The sequence below is a fragment of the Amblyomma maculatum genome, chromosome 1 (genome assembly GCF_055883805.1).
Source record: "Amblyomma maculatum isolate TAMU_Amacu chromosome 1, ASM5588380v1, whole genome shotgun sequence".
Taxonomy (NCBI): domain Eukaryota; kingdom Metazoa; phylum Arthropoda; class Arachnida; order Ixodida; family Ixodidae; genus Amblyomma; species Amblyomma maculatum.
The window spans coordinates 476,578,167-476,595,893 of NC_139344.1; the positions used below are offsets into that span (position 1 = coordinate 476,578,167).

At 45.2% G+C, this 17,727-nt stretch overlaps 1 protein-coding gene across 1 annotated transcript in view; it reads right to left on the reverse strand.

Moving 5' to 3' along the window:
* Nucleotides 1-2,382: 2,382 nt before the first annotated feature.
* LOC146210036 (lanC-like protein 3) overlaps nt 2,383-17,727 on the reverse strand; it is a 75,496-nt gene continuing 60,151 nt past the window's right edge. Inside the window, exon 5 of the mRNA XM_084606626.1 lies at nt 2,383-10,232. Coding sequence (XP_084462752.1) covers nt 9,871-10,232 — 362 coding nt within the window. The 3' untranslated portion in view covers nt 2,383-9,870. The remainder of the gene's footprint in view (nt 10,233-17,727) is intronic.

The window sequence follows — 17,727 nt, forward strand, 5'->3', positions numbered from 1 at the left end:
GCTTACTTGAGCTATGGCATTTCAGTGTAGCTATTTCCACGAATTCAAATATTTTGCACACCTCTGAAAATATTAACTAAAGTTCTTTGCATTACAGAACTAACAAATTGCCTTTACGATGGCCTCTACATACTTTTTACGTGAAAAAGTTTCTTCTCAATAAAGAAAAAAAGAACACCTTTTGACAAAGTCAAAAACTAAAGTATAGTATTTGATGTAAGAGGGCTGCAGGATTTAGTTGGTCTTCTGGCAGACTTGTTGTACCTAGTGATCAGCAATTGAGTTTACTTTTACGTGATATTTGCCTGAAGAGAAACTTAACATGCAAAGCCAGCCTTCAAATTGTCTACGACATCGCTCAAATTCAATACCTAGTTAGTCTGCTGTACGGTAGGGACCCCAGATTGTCACCTAAGTGCTTCCAGTGCCATCAACTGCGCAGGGCTGTGTTTTTCCCAAATATACAGAACGTACTGGCACCATTCTTGCCACATGTGCAAGTACATGTCAGCTACACTGTGAGCATGCTGATGCTGTGCCAAGAGTGTGGGTAATCAATATCCTGTTTTATCGATAGGTGAATGGAATGAAAGGCATGAGTCGCACGTCTACCACCACTCTGTAAAAGCGAAAAACCCGGCGGTTACCTTAAGAAACCAAGATCGGAAAAGAAATGTAAAAGTGAACAGCACGAGAAAGACAGAGCAAAGACTCCTCAATGCAAGCACCATCTTTTCTCTGTCCCATCTTTTTTTCTACTTTAGAATGCTGTCACACTAACCCTTACAACACTCACTCAAGATTTAAAAAAGCAGCAAGGTGAAACAGCAAGAGAAAAGCAACTAAAAGATGCTTTCACATCCACTGTCCAAGCTCATCTATATCCAGACAACAACCACAATGCTGAAGACCGAAGCGAGAACTCGCCCCCAAGTCACTTGAGCATTAGAAGAGAGACTTTGTGCATGTGTTTGTACACAACGACTATGTGTGGGTATCACAAGTGAAGCGTGCAAGTGCAGTTACGACAGTGCGCATCGGTGCATTACACAACACTGAAGGAGACAACTGTGAGCAACAACAAACAGCCCTGTGTGCCAAGGTGACCAACGACAGTAAGGATATTCAAAAATAAGACACACCACTTCATTGCCATCTCGTGGCAGCATGCTTTGTGCCAAGATGCACACCATAATATCATTCAATATCATGGCGCTAACACACTCATTTCTAGTAGCCACGAAAATTCAAATCCTAATGGCTGGGAAAAAGTACCATGCTACAGCACATGGACAGCCATGGTTTAACTAGTGCTATTTAAAGAGCCAATTTAGGTCTGAGAGCATTTCTTAGGGTGTATGAACCAAACAGATGACTCAGTGTGAAAAAGTTCGAAACAGGCATGACTGAAGAGCTACAGTCACAACACGTGAAACTGACACCCTGCCCTTCAACACTGTGTTTATTAAAACGAGTAGTTCTATCGGACGTGCAATCTTTCTTTACTACTAAACAACAGATGCACAGCTCGTAAAGAAGCAACTGTGAACAGCCTGCATTGTAACAGGTTTGAAGTTCTTCACTACTGGGGAACTAGAATGAGACTGGAAATGCTGTTAGGAAAAATCTGCCGCTTTCATTTGGGGCTGGTAAACATGAACATTTCCAACAGCAGATGGCAATCCCTTGTTCAATAAGTGTCACTAACCTGTGAGTGCAGCAAAAAGAAAAGACAACCTGCGTCTGCTCATGTGACCAGGCAGTTGCTCGGCATACTTCCTGGAGTTGGCAATGGCGGCAAACAACAGCTGCTCCTTGATATTACTAAATGCGAGTATAAAGTAGTCTAGTAACTAGGAGGGTTATTTTCTCTCATGCCCAGATTCCAGACTTGCATCCCGGGCCAGTGTGGCCGATTTTTCACCCACCAGTGCTTGTGCTACACTAAGAAACTAATAATAATTGGTTCACAGCAAAGGAAAGGCGCAGTATCTCTCACTGTGGACATCTGAACCCTGCCACAAGGGAAGGGAGGAAGGTGGGAGTGAAAGACAGAAAGAGGAGCCGTATTGGAGGGCTTTTAAAATTATTTTTAAAGTGGTTTTAAAATTAGGGGACGCTTAAGTAATCTCCATGCTTCGCGTGATGCCGCTAACCAGTACAGTAATTAAGTAGTAAGACTGAGTAGTAGTGCATGGCTCTGGAAGAGACCACATTAGGTGGTCGAGTTGCCAGGGCGCTGCCAGGGCGCTGCCCGGACGCGTTTCGAATGCGAAATGGGATGATGCGGTCGGAATCCAAGCGTCCAGTACCATTATGTCCCGAATTAGACACGTTACGCCTAGACCATGCAGTAACGTTCGTATACGGCTCAGTTAAGGCTGGGGTGTATATATATATATACATATATATATATATATATATATATTGCTGCAGCGGTGGCGTAGCGGTTGAACATCCGCCTCGCATGCAAGGGGACCGGGCTCAAATCCCAACAAGCTACGCTTCTTGAACCCTCTATTACCCTATCCGGTTAGGGTCCCCTATTCTAAATCTTTCCTTGCCCCCAGGGTGCTCCCCCTTTTTTTCCCGTGTTAAGAATGCCTGAAAACCTGTTTTCTCACAATGGCCTGTGCCCAGAGTCAGGTTCTGTCGCCATTGTGCATGAATTCCTGCCTCACAGGGAAGCAGATTTGTAGGTTTTGCAACTGGTCTATTACATGCCCTGCCCACAATGTCATTAACTCGCATTTGTTCCCTGACCCACTATGCAAGATTCTTGTTATTAACTGTGTTGTCCTCAACTTAAGTAGAACCTTTTTCGTTAGCCTTTCAGCCCCACAAGTGAGTAGAGGGAAGATGCAACTGTAGTAAGGTTGAAAGTTGGGTGAGTGTGATCTTGTTCATTTTGAGGTAGTGGAAAAAAACAGGGACCAAGCAGTAGAAGGACACAACATGAGCACTTTTCTCATCCCCTTTCTTGTGGCTTAAGATAAGGTCACTCGAGGTAACAAAGCACAGTGTATACGGGTGGATAGTTTTTCCAGCCCAATTCCTTCCCCATTTTTTATAGCTTCTAAAGCTTTGTCATTACCATGCTGATTACTTTGGCTACTGTACAGATCAATATGCAACTCCTCAGCTACATTAACTATATTCTACACATTGGTTTTAGTACAGTGGGACACAGTGTTCTGGCCTGTGCTAAGGATAGATAATGGGCTTGTTATCCATACTGGCGATAAAATTGCCTGCTTTGTCTTTCAGCACATGGACCTAGTTGTTTCCTATGCTTAGTTTCCTCTTCACCCCTGTTAGGCTATGGCGGTTGTTTAGAGCATGCTTAACTTTCTCCCATCCTATACTTGTATTGTTTACCTTACTGACTGCATTTCATAAATCTGTCAGTTATATATCCTGTCTGTTGGGTTGGAGGCTTTGGCATCACTTAATCAGAGCGTGTTCTTGGACATAGTCTGGCAGCATGTTGTCTAACAGCCCTGCAGTCTACTTTTGCTGTAAGCATGAAGTCCACTAAATATGCCAGCTGTAACCAAAGGCCACAAGGAAAAAAGTTGGAATGAAATGCTCCGAGGCCTCATTTAGGACGTTGCTTCCTTGGGGCCACTCTTTGTAAGAATTCAGCCCAGTCATTTTTCACTACAGGGTTCCCGAATGCTAGTCTGCACGCCATCATTATTCTTTTAAGTGACCCGATATAAAGATAATAATCTTTGAAAAACAATCCCTCCACATAACTAGGAGCAACTAACACAAAAGAAATACAACTCGATTGCCTTTAAGAGCTGTGCATCTGAAAACTGGCCCAGCGATGCAACATTTTGTCGGTGGTCATCCTCACAGTTTTCAAAGAGAATTAACAGCCGTGCAGAGTGCACTGACCCAGCAGCCAAACGCTTGTGAATACCAATTAGCAAGAAATGGAACACAGCCAGCGACTTGACTGAGAAACCCATTCCAATGTATGCACCAGTCCCAGCATCAATTATTTCAGTCCAATATGAACGAAAGGGCTTTCTCCTGCCAAGAGTGTTCTCACCTTGGTCAGGATGTGTCAACTTTAAAATAACCTGGCTTGAATTAATAAGACACGTGTCTTATTAGCGTGTCTTATAAAACATGTCTTATTAGTGCAGCTTTTTATTACATTGAACTATGAACCAACTAGCCCGACAAATTTTACTGGCTTGAAATCAGTTCAGTGTGACTTCCACCCACCCCGCAGCGTGATGATGGCAGTGCGTACAAAATTTGGTGGTGCACAAGTGAAAATTCTAAGATGATGACTTGTAACCACAGAGTGACCAATATCAGCCATCGACCTAAGGCTGATAAGCCACAGATAGCACAGCACAATAAAGAAATATGAGCTATGCTCTAACATTTTTTCCAGTGAGCTTCTGGGTATGCTTGATTATTCTTAAAACTTGAAATGTGCAAGAAGAATTTTAGCTTTGCAATGTAGTCTCATGCCTGTCTTACACTGGCTGGCCATGAGATGTAGTTATTAAAAAATAATGGGTTTTAGGCTCGGAGCGTTAACATATTTCTCTAGCTCGCCTAAGCAAGTGAAAGAGAACTGTGGACAGGAAAACCTTGGATGTGCCCAACTGAAAAATCATATCAATGCATGGAGAGAAAAATGGAGCAAGATTTTCATCTGGCCTTCATCAAGTTATTAAAAAATAATGGGTTTTAGGCTCGGAGCGTTAACATATTTCTCTAGCTCGCCTAAGCAAGTGAAAGAGAACTGTGAACAGGAAAACCTTGGACGTGCCTGACTGAAAAATCATATCAATGCATGGAGAGAAAAATGGAGCAAGATTTTCATGTGGCCTTCATCAAGGTTAGCAAGCAACCTATGCACTCTATTTCAAGATCAAAAATGCCAGTTATGAGAACGACTTTAAGACCCCGTCTTGATAGCTTGCATTCTCAGTTTCTGCCGCCTCCGGTACATGACAAGATGTGCCAACCTTGACAAAACTGCCCTTAAGAAACAAACTCAAAATGAGAAGTTGCGTGGGAAACAAGCACATTCCCAAAAAAGGTCCAATGAATGCTCTTTAATGGGCTGGCATCACTGATGCAAAAGGGTAACGGTTGCTGCCTAGCACAATGTGCCTAAGCACCAAAAGGCATGAATTGAGAAAAGCACACAAGAGCAGCTTCGCTGGTTCTCCCAGCCGAACAGAATGCCTTGTTCCAGTTTCTTTCTCGGATAAAATGGTCAACCCTGTATGTCACCCTCAGCCCCCAAGGAGGTATGCACTGACATGAAGCAACTGACCTTAAAATTTTTCATTCTGTATGAGCAGTATTTTGTAGTATATTAAAAACAAAATATGCCACTCGTAATTCAAGTGAGCGTTTAAGGAATCGCTTCCAAGAAATGCTATTTTTTGACCTGAAACCAGAAGCAGCCATTAACCAGAAGCCAGAAGCGGCATGGAAAGAGGCATCCTGGTGGCTTTCTTTGTTTCTAAAGACCTCAGCAAGTGGTCAGGCATGGTGAGGATCTAAAAGCACTGCAAACCAATGCCGACTACATTAAGTTTTACCTAATGTGTTCCATACTCCTGAAGCACGTGCGATGTGTGCGTTCTTGCACTCTGTGCTCGTTTGTGCCCCAGACGGCTACGCAACATTTTGGCATTGTAATCACAGCAGGAATTGTAAAAAAAGTTCACTCACAATGGGACAGTATTCACTGATCACATCTGCAGCCATCATAGCCAAAATAAAATTCCCCTGCAGTGGCTTTCAGGACCTCCTTTCAGACACAGAATGCACCAATGACGACTAGCACAGATTGTGGTTAGCAGTTACCTTGTACAGTGTTTACCTGCAGCTTGTTCTTTACAGAGGATGTCCCACCACAACACTTGATAAATCTCTCCATTTAAAAAATGCAAGTAACGGCATCACATGCAACCTACGCTAACAGTATTTACAATTCAATTCCACTGCATTACAAAATGTTTTCTGTACGCAGATGCATGCAATTTTGCAGCATAACAATAGGTCACCAATTGTGCTTCTAGGTTTTAGAAGATATCTCTGTGCTGAACAATGCAGAGGAGAGAATCTGTGCGGGAAAAACGTGCAACCAATGGAGCCAGACTCAGAAGGTCAAAGCACCTGTAAAATCTCCCTGCCTCAGAGGGGAGACAACCTGGGCCAGGGGGTGCTGCGCCGCTCTGTGCATCAGCGCCCTCCATGGAGACTTCGGCAAAACCTTCACACAACGCGTCGTCTGTTCTCGTAATCATCTCCAACCTTGCTTTTCTAAAAACAGTGCCAACTTACAAGTTAATGCCAGTGAGCTTGGCCTACCAAGTGAGCAATGTCAATTTACAGGAATGCTCTAGGCATTTTTGTGTCACCGAGCTAGGAGGAGGCATACCCTGTCTTGCTTATCAACTCAATTAACAAAAAATTAGTTGCGAATTAGCTTTGGTTGGCTCTAGTTGAATTGTGAAAGGTGCGACATTGTTGGGGACACTTAATCTCATCATTTAACCCTTTCGCTGTCACGAACGTACCGGTACGTTTCCGCGCTTCGCCCTCATAGTGTCACCAACGTACCGGTATGTTCTCTATTGTGCTTCCAAATCTTTCCACCTGAACACGAAGCTGGCGCGCTTGGGCAGGCTGCGCAATCTGTCAAATCTTTCTGCAAGTTCGTATTTTCGCCCCGCGTTGTGTTGATCGTATATACTGAAGAGTATGGAGCGATCGCGCCCACCCCCGTGCTGGGGGGCGCGATCGCTTCGCGCGCACTACTCTATCGTGCTAAGCGATCTTGCGGCGCGTGCATGCGGTTACAGGTTCAAGGAATGTTCTGCCATGTCCTGCAGGTTTGCAGGTTTTTATTTTTCTGCTGCCGTGTCTGCTACGACGTGTTACGTTCAGGGGCTCGTGCCGTTGCCTCTCTCTCTTGCCACGCTCTTGCTTGCGGCTAGCAGCAGAAAAGGAGGCTGCTTTACCCTCTGCCCATCTCTCTGTCATCTAGATTTTACAACGTGCCATTTATCTGCATTGTGCGGGCCACCGAAAGTATGCCCTCAGTGCACGCGGTTACTTTTGGATAGCTGACCGTGCGGGACCTTCGACTGTGGGGTGGAGCGATGGCTCTTTTGATTATAAATACCAGTCGAGCTCGGATTTGGTCTCTAGAGAAGTAACGAGCAGTTCTTATATTATCCTCATTTATCTAATTTATATACAGGCTGATAATAATGATGATGTTAACAACACCTACAGAACATGAAAATGTGCATATTCCGTTGACTATGTTATTTGTATAGCAATCATAATCAAAAATAAATCGCTATGCTCGTTCCCAGATATACTAGTTCCCTGAAACCAAGCCGCCATTGGGGGTGCGTCACGGCCAAAAACGTCAGAGAGCGAAAGGGTTAAGCGTATGACGCGCAAGCATAAGCTACCAGCCCACATATAAAGTCACGATTCAACCAAGCCATATGGATGTGCCTGCGCGTCGTAGGGGAAACGAGAATGCAAGCGGCCCTGGCAGTCTGATTCTGATGTCACCCTCCCATATGAAAGGAGCGAACAGAGTTGGCAACTCGTGCCCGTGGCATAGGGATAACATGAGTTTAAGTATCATGGCAGGCTGATTTTTTTATGAGGAGATCTACGCCTCTTCACAGCATAGCTGCGGCCACGCCAGGTCTTGCTTTGGCGAGACCTCATGTCTGCTGCATTACCACGAGTTGCACTTTTTTTTTTTCGGGCGCAACTACTACGTCTTTTTTTACAACACATGCACATTAGTTCTCAAAAAGATCCATCAGAAATCAAAACGTCGCCAGACTGGGAAAATTTAAACTGGTTGTACAAGTGCAGTGCCTAGGGTTAACCACTTTGTGGCACTAGGTGCACGAGAAACGATTCCAACATGTCGAAATTGGAGATTTAAAGCATAGATCAGCAGTGATCAATTTGAATAGGTGCAGTGACCAAAGCAAGGCCTGCCATAGTTGAAATTAATGAGCGTCTGCCACGATTGTGCTTCTAGTTAATGAACAAGATTTCACTGCACTGACCTCTGCATATATTCTGAATTCCCTCTCCTGTATGTAACCCACATCGCAGTGAATGTATCAAATATACACGTGCCAACTGCTTCACACACCTCATTTACGCACATGTGAGGACACTGCTTCGCATTTTTTGTGGAAAAAAAGAAGTCTAGGCAAGACTCCTTCTACGATGACAACTTGTAAAACCTGCTGCCACTTCTGTGCACCTCTGGGGCAGTCAGTTTTCAGAATGTTTTCATGCCTACAATTTCGATAGTCAAAATAGCCTTCTTTCATGATACCTCAGCATGAAAACACTTTTGAGGACAAGCAAGTACACATGGTATGCTGCATTGGCTGATCACTAAGCAGCAGACCTGGTTATGAGTGGACATACGGTCGCCGACCGATTTCTCGTACCCTCGACAGGCCCTGAAAGTGGCAAAATAAAAAAACAATCAGAAAAAAAAAAAAACAATTCACAATAAAAACATTACTTTATTTACTCAGTGGCTGGAAAAACTGGTCAATCTGTTTCTGCGAGGAAACCACACAATGGTCGGAGCAGTACAATGTTCCAACAAAGAGGCCTCTTCGTCAGCACCTTTTTCACGCGGAAGGAAAAAAATCCTACCGCGTGAAAAAAAAAGTAGTGGTGGTGCCTGTGTCCGCGGGAACAATGAAAGTCGTCTGCTGCATGCGTTGATTTTAAGAAAGAAAAAAGGAAGGGACGCTGTTTTTCCGTTTGGATTTTGAACGCAAAGCTTCCTCGGAGGCAGGACACCCAACTGAAGTCTCACAGCTACACACAAGTCGTGACATGATATAAATGCACTCATACTGTGCGCAACAGAGGAGGGAACAGAGAAGGCCTGATGGTTTGGTTCGTGGGGTTTAACGTCCCAAAGCGACTCAGGCTATGGGGGATGGCGTAGTGGAGGACTCCGGCGTGCAAGTTGCAACCTGCTGCAGCTATCAAGAGTGCATGCAATGCGGGTTGAAGGTTGCAGAAAAACAAAATGGCCGCAACGTTGTGGAATTTTTCACAGCGAGAGAAACAGAATGAGAAACATATCAAATGCCTCAAATTTTGGTCGGTGTTTATATACTGACTCTATAGAGCACGCAAAAGCGCCATGGCAGAGGCCAAATAATCAGGCAGGTTCAGAAAAATCAGTCAGCGACTGTAGCTGCCCTCACATGGTATTTGCAACTCAAGAGTCCAAACTGAGCGGAATACTTTACATACAGTCATACCACAAACAAAAATAACTGGGCTCTCTTTCCATGCACCATTTACATGAATGTCACAAGCACTAACCATTAAACATGCAGTCAGGCTGGTAAAAGCTGCCTAACCAACTTCAACAACTTCCCAAATAAACAAGCAGCAATGAAGAATGAAAAATTCACAGTAACTCATGTGGATGCTTACAAAACAGAGATACTGCAAACACACACAAAAAAACCTGTTGACCACTTAAAAACGGGGATCTCCCTAAGAAGTCTGAACATGGTTTCTGTGATGGTCAAACTCCCACAGAGAAAGACAGATGACACCTGCTTTAGGCCATCATGTGATGACCTCCAAGTGCAGTGCTCTCTTCTTTGACATTTCCGTGGCTAGGTAAAGGTTGTCAGCTGTGTTAAATGATCTCACAATGAGGCTGGCTGTCACTCACCCCCACTGCCACTGCATGGCAGATAGAAGCACAGCCAATCTGCTTAAAAAAAGAAAAAATAAATACAGTGAACATCAAGTATGGATTGCATTCCAAGATACAACAGCCACCAAGAGCAATTAGAAGGGGTCCACCAGGGGGAAGGCAGCACTGCGTGGCTCAAGCAGGTCGGCCAGGAAGCAGGCGGTGCCGGCAAGTCCCTCGAACAGGCTGTAGGGGCAGTCGGGGGTGCGGGCCTGCTTGAACTCATCGGTGAACATGAATTCAGCAAAGTGGCGGGCCCGGTGCAGCCAGCGGAGGTCCGTGGTCAGCCGGTAGAGCAACAGCAGAGCGTACCCACTGCCCCCAATGCCATGGCAGATACCGGGGCCCTTGCGCAAAAGGCCCCGCTCCCAGATCATCTGTCCCGAACGGAGGCACGACTCCAGGTAGCGGGGGTCCTGCCACGTCAGGTACGCCTTCGCCATCAGCTGCATCACACCTGCAAAGTACATTTTATTTGCCCCACCGCACGTTGGCTAAGACGCCCAGCTACTCTGGCCCTAACCGCCGCTGGCTGCGTTTCGATGGAGGCGATACAAAAAGGCGTCCGTGTGCTGTGCGATGTCTGCGCAGGTTAAAGATCCTCGAGTGGTCGAAATTACTACGTAGCCCTCCACTACTGCACGCCTTTTTCTCTTTCCGCTTTCGCTCCTACCTTCCTTCCTTTCCTTACGGCACGGTTCGCGAAAAAAAGGGTGACAGATACTGTTATACTTTACAAAGTATTACCATACAAGCCTGTGTAAGGGCTGCACCCGTGTATGGGCTGCACCCCCTATTTCCCAAAGCAGATATTTAAAACAAAACATCAGTGTAAGGAATGCACCCAAACTCTCTATAACCCACGCGGGAATAGCCTTCAAAATGCACGTGCACAAGAGCTGTCAGATGCCGCCCACGAATGGTGCCTGAAGTCATTATCATTATTATACTTTCACTCTGCTACGACGAACTTTCACAATCCATATCGGCATCGCCAACCTCAGCCACCCCTGCTTTGTTTTGCGACTGTCAAAGGGACGTGCATAGTGGTGGCTGGCTCCTGTGTGGTCTGTGCTTTGTTTTTCGTGAATTGCCGTCGAGCGTTGCCATTGTAACCCGATGGACAGAGCATATTGGTAGCTACACGACAGGCTTTAGACGGAGAGTTTGCCCTGGGACACGGCAAGCGTGCAGCGGGTAGAAAATTCGCCATGCACCAGAAATGCATCCGAAGATGGTGCAACCAGAAGGATGCGTTGAAGAACACCAGCTACAAAAGGCGTGCTTATCAAGGCAAGCCGTATCCCGGGCTGCTGTGCAATGATATGCGGAACAATGGCTACGCATTGACAACAAACATGCCGCACGTGAAGTCAGGCCATGGCACGTGCAAGGAAGGGCCTATCCTTTTGACGAAGGACCACGCTGTGCCAGCCCAGACTACACCGACAAGCTGCTCAGCTCAAGCACAACAATATATAGTGTCAGATCGCGAACGCCGACCAGACCCTCGTGTGGTTCGACTGCCCTGAGAACTGCACAGTTGAATTGAAAGGGAAGAACAGTGTTATTAGCAGCGCTAACCGCATGCTAGGGTGTTTACAGTAGAACCCAGATATAGTATTGAATTCGAAGGGGATAGCGAAGTAGTTCGATATACAGAAATTTGCTTGAGATGCCACTTGCGATCGTGAAAAATGATACGGTATTTGTCGTGTAATCAACCCCCTCGCATAATGAATTCACCACCCACTTTTGCCCCGGAGAATTAAAAAAAAGAAGTGTTCGGTGGCACGTCCCACCGTTTCGACCATCACATCCACAGCTGCACTTTTACTGTACTGTACTTTATTGTATGGTGGCGCAGCATGCCGTAGCGATAGAACATCCGCCTCGCATGCAAGAGAACCGGGGCTCAAATCCCAATGCCGCGCAATTCTCCACCGGATAAAAAAAATAATAATAAAATCCGCGTGTTGATGGAATTGCATAAACAGGTGTTTACCTGATTCCGGTGAACACCTCCGGCAACGCACTCCCACATCAGAACAGCAGTTGGCCACCCTGGTGCAGTAATTGGCCGCAACCTCCTATGATAAGCTCCATAAAACCCCGGCCCTCAGTCACCAGCGGCTGCGTAACAACTGACCACGGCGGCGGTCAGACCTGTGACGCAGCAGGGGGTGCTAAGAATTTCTGGCTGGACAGGCCGCCATTGGAAACTGACCCTGGCGACGTTTAACGTTAGAACCCTGGCTAGTGAAGTTAGTTTAGCAGTGCTGTTAGAGGAACTAGAAGGTATGAAATAGGATGTCATAGGGCTTAGTGAGGTTAGGAGGCCTAATCAGGCATAAACTGTACTGAAGACTGGGCATGTACTGTGTTATCGAGGTTTACCGGAGAGGCGACAACTAGGAGTAGGTTTCCTTGTCAATAAGTATATAACGGGTAATACAGTGTGAATCCTATAGTATTAATGAGAGGGTGGAGGGCATCAAAATTAGGCTTAATAAGCGCTATAAACTGAAGGTTGTACAGGCCTATGCACCCACATGTACATATGATGACCAGACAGCCGAGAGCTTCTACGAAGATGTAGAATTGGCAATGCGAAAAGTAAAGACGCAGTATACTGTACTAATGGGCGACTTCAATGCCAAGGTAGGAAAAAAGCAGGCAGGAGACCAGGCAGTAAGTGACTATGGCATTGGCTCTTGGAATAGCAGGGGGGAGTTACTAGTTGAGTTTGCAGAGCGCAATACTAACTTAAGAATCATGAATACCTTCTTCAGCAAACGGAAGAACCGGAAATGGACATGGAAAAGTCCTAACGGGGCGACTAAAAATGAAATTGACTTTACACTATGTTCAACAGCCGCCATTACGCAAGATGTGGAGGTAATCGGGAAAGTACGATGCAGTGACCACAGGATAGTGAGGTCCCGAATTAGCCTAAATCTGAGGAAGGAACGCAACAGATTAGTAAGAAAGAAACCCATCAACGAATTAGCGGTGAGGGGGAAGGCAGAAGGTTTCAGGATCTCGCTACAGAATAGATAATCAGCTCTAACCGAGGATGGCAACAATACCCTAGAAGCAATGAACAATAATTTCAGAGGTATCATTACTGAGTGCACTGTAGAAGTAGGCGTTAGGATAGTTAGAGAGGATACCGGTAAGCTGTCTAAGGAGACAAAATATTTGATTAAGAAACGCCAGAGTATAAAAGCTTCCAATCAAACAAACCAGATAGAATTAGCCGAGATATCAAAGCTAATCAAAGCACAGCGTGGCCGATATAAGGAAGTATAACATGGAGAAAATTGAGCATGCTGTCAAGAACGGGCGAAGCCTCAAAGCGGTAAACAAGAAATTGGGCATAGGCAAAAGCCAGATGTATGCGATAAAGGACAAGGCGGGCAACGTCATCACAAACATGGATAAGATAGTCAAAGTAGCCAAGGAGTTCTATACAGATCTCTACAGTAGCCAAAGTAGTCAGGACCGTAATGAGATTGGGGGTAGGGAAAAACAGTCAGACGTTCCACCAGTGACGAAGAACGAGGTCAAAAAAGCATTAGAAACTATGAAAAGGGGGAAATCAGCTGGAGAGGATCAGATAACTACAGATTTGTTAAAGGACGGGGGGGATATCATGCTAGAAAAACTGGCCACCCTGTATACACAGTGCCTGGTGTCATCGACGGTACCGGAACCATGGAAGAATGCAAACATTATCCTCATTCATAAGAAAGGGGACTCTAAGGACCTTAAACATTACAGACCAATCAGCTTATTGTCTGTTACATATAAATTATTTACTAAGGTAATCACTAATTTCTATTAGCAATTACCTCAACCTTAGACAACCTTAGACTGTAATCAAGCAAAGGATCAAGCAGGTTTTCGGAAACGGTACTCTACTGCGATCATATTCATACCATCAACCAGGTGATAGAAAAATGCTCGGAATATAACCAGCCCTTATACATAATTCATTGATTACGAAAAAGCATTTGACTCAGTTGAAACCTCGGCGGTGATGCAGGCATTGCGAAATCAGGCGGTAGACGAGCCGTACGTGAAAGTGCTGGAAGATATATATAGCGGCTGCACAGCAACCATAGTTCTTCATAAAGAAAGTAACAAAATTCCCAAACAGAAAGGTGTTAGGCAAGGAAACACGATCTCCCCAGTACTATTCACAGCTTGCTTAGATGAAGCATTGAGACTTGGAATGGGAGCAGTTAGGGATAAAGGTAGATGGAGAATACCTCAGTAATCTGCGATTTGCTGACGACCTTGCCTTGCTAAGCAACTCGGGGGATGAACCGCAAATAATGCCTGAAAATCAATATGCAGAAGACTAAGGTAATGTTCAACAGCCTCGGGAAGGAACAGCAGTTTACATCAGGTAGCGAAGTACTGGAAGTAGTAGGCGAATATGTCTACTTAGGACAGGTGGTATAGTCGTACCTCATTATAACGAAGTAGAATGGGGCACGAAAATTTGTTTGTTATATCCGATATTCGTTATAAAAGTGTGTGCCCAAATTCCAGTAAATAAGTCCGCTAATAAAATGAAACAAAATGTGCACTAATATGGACAACACAAAGGTGTGAAAACGCACAATTTTTAAAATTAAAAGCTTGGTAAAAGCATGAAATCTCGCATTTCGTTCCATGTTGGAGAGCAAAACGAATGCTACAGGATCTTAACTCTCCGCATCATTTGTGCGACGGAGCAAATGGACTCTGGGAGTGTAGCGTGCGCACACGGGACGGTCACAGTGGCAGAGGCACAGCAGGCATTGATGTCAAGACGGGCAATGGTGATGAAATGCCAGCCACATGCCTGTCGGCCAATTCGTGGCCGGACTCCTGGCCACGGCCATTCATGACCTTCGAGATCACAGCGTGCGGAGGTGCTATCTTGAAAAATATAGGCCAGTGGCGTTAGTTTTCCACCTCCGAGATCGTCAAGCGGGGGGGTGTGATCTCTGAGGCCATAAGCCGTTGATGGTAGTTTCTGTTGCTGCTGCCGCTAAATGATGCGGCACGAGACCACGCAAGCGATTTAAAACACCTCTGCGGCGGGCGATTCGATTGATCAAGAAATTGCGTTTCTTATGTTTTTCCAGCTCCTTTAAGAATTTTTTGTTGTTTTAAAGCAAAAAGCCTCTTCGTAATAACCGATCCAGCACCAAATTTTGAAATTTTGCTTTCGTTATAAAGAAATAACTCCCATAGAAATTAAACACAGACCAACCAAACTTCAATTTTAGTTCGTCTTATCTGATAATTCACTATACCCGTGTTCATTATAGCGAGGTTCGACTGTAACTGCAGATCTAGACCATGAAAGGGAAATAATAAGGAGAATAAGATTGGGATGGAGCACATTTGGCGAGCACTCGCAGATTATGATTAGCAGCTTACCGGTATCGCTCAGGAGGAAAGTATACAACAGTTGCATCTTACCTGTACTCACCTTTGGGGCTGAAACGTGGAGGCTAACCAAGAGGGTTCTACTAGAGGGCTATGGAACGAAAAATGGCACGGGTAACATTGATAGGAAGCGTGCAGAGTGGGTCAGAGAAATAACTCAAGTCACTGACATTCTAGTGGAAATCAAGAAGAAGAAATGGGCATAGGCAGCACATGTAGTGCGTAGAGAGAATAACAGATGGTCGCTTAGGGCAACAAAGTGGATTTCAAGGGAACGAAAGCGTAGCAGGGGGCGGTGGAAAGTTAGGTGGACGGATGAGGTCAAGAAGTTGTCAGGGGTCAAGTGGATGCAGCTAGCACAGCTGCATTGGAGGAATAAGGGAGGCTCTGATGTGGGTATAATCAGGCTGATGATGATGCATCCTTCTTTAAATGCACATTGCCTTCAGTGCACTGAAAGAGTGAATTTTTGCAGCATAGGACCAAGCAGATCCATTGGAGGAACGCATGACCTACCATGCAGGCTACAGATGTGGCCACTAACCATGTTGCTGCCGTGAAACTTTGCTCTTTTGCACCACCCTGGCAGCAGAAAATAATTAAATCGCACCGATCCAGCAAAGATAGGCCCCCTGAACAAACATCGCTTTAACTGCCTGCCACATGCGCATAAGCCAGAACAAGTGAACCGTGAAGCCGAGAGAATACTTTTTGGTGTGGCCAGAGTGTTCCACCGCAAAATGTGACCATTGTTTCACTGCTGTCAAATCTCCCCACGTGTCTGGAAACATGCTTCCCATCCCTTCTTGCATTTTTGGCTACACTTAGCATGCCTAAAGCTTCGTAGCAACCGCATCTGCGTAAATCATTTTGCTGCAAAATGTTTTGCGGTTACTTTTCTGATATTTTAAGAGAGATCTGCATCTGCATGGCCCTTTGCATGGCATAAACTTTGCAACACATCTGTACTGCATGTGACAATAATCAGGATCTCGTTTTACAACGCTTCCCCTTGTGGGGCAGCCTCCACAATCACCAATGCTGAACACATCCCAGGGATGGCAGGCGAGTGGGATTCGCTGGAAAATACTCATGCTGCCAGGATCTGCAGAGAACTCCAAAATTATTTATCACGCAAAAAAAGTTTTGGTCACTAGCCCCGTGAGAAAATGTGGAACACTTAAGCTCTGCCTAGAAAGGTGTAACGTGACAGGTCAAGCAGCCCCATTTGTGGATCCTCATCCAGGCTTCATCCTTTCATCTGTGCCTATTTTTTTACCACACACACAGTCGTTAGCATATGCTGCCATGTCGCCACATTACATGAAAGGCCCCTGGACACGGCTTAGGAGTGTCTGGCCTGGGATCCTCTGGGACTGATGTCATGACATCCCAATACCAGCTGCCAGAGGCGTGCTCACAATGCCAAGACTTTCTGCTCAACAAGGCCCTAAAATACAGTTGAACCCCTTTATAAGGAACATGGACTGGGGGGTAGTTTTTGTCTCTTATATGAGAGGTCCCTTATAAGCAGGGTACCACATGCATGTTTTATAACCAGACCCAGCACAGGCATCCTACGGCTAAAATACGCAAAAAAAAAAGGGCTACATGATGTCATAAAAGCGTTATCATAGCTTTCATTTACATATTGAATTTGGTTGGTGGACCACCACTCTGACCACACCTTACGTTCATTTACTGCTGAAATAGTTGTAAATCTTGGTCTGCTTCGTGGCTGCACTGATGCTGTTCAACACAGCCTCTCCCAGCTGGAAAATCAGGCCAAGAGCCTCCTCATGTGCCAAAGCTGTAAACGCTGGCAAACTATGCTTGCACCAACTACAATCGCAATGTGACGTGGAATCGCAACTGGCAATTTGCAACTAAGCTATGTGTCTGCTAACACTACAAAAAGTAAAGAAAGCACCACAAAATCGTAAACGTAACCAGCTTACCGCCGAAGCAGCCAGAACTATAAAACATCACCAGCAGAAATATCCCTCAGAAACTTAGGCTTGTTTGACAAAGCAAACGAGGCGTTTCTGAGTGGAGTTGAAACTGGTTGAACAGCACAAAGAGCAGTTTATTTGTCCTGGCCAGAGCAGAACCACTTCTGTTTTTATGTCATTTGTTTTGGTCTTTGCTTGGCTATATACCACTTTCTAGGCACAATGACGTGTTTGTGTCAGTGGCACCAGCTGAGCACTTCCTTTGTATTTACCAGATAGATTTGTCACTCGTACAGAAACGCAACATAATAAACAATTTCCACTATATTCTTCAGACTAGTCAACACAACACCTATGGTAATTATTGATAGGAAGCTCCACTAATTGAAGAATCCAACACGCGCTCCCAATATGCTTGCATACGCAGTCACACTTGTGCTCTTTATGGCAAGCCTGAAGAGCTTCTCTATGTTTCATTCCCACTGAAATGACTAAAAGAAGCCCCTTTTTTTAGCTATTTCAGAGTTGACTGATCTGCTCTTTGTTGGCTAA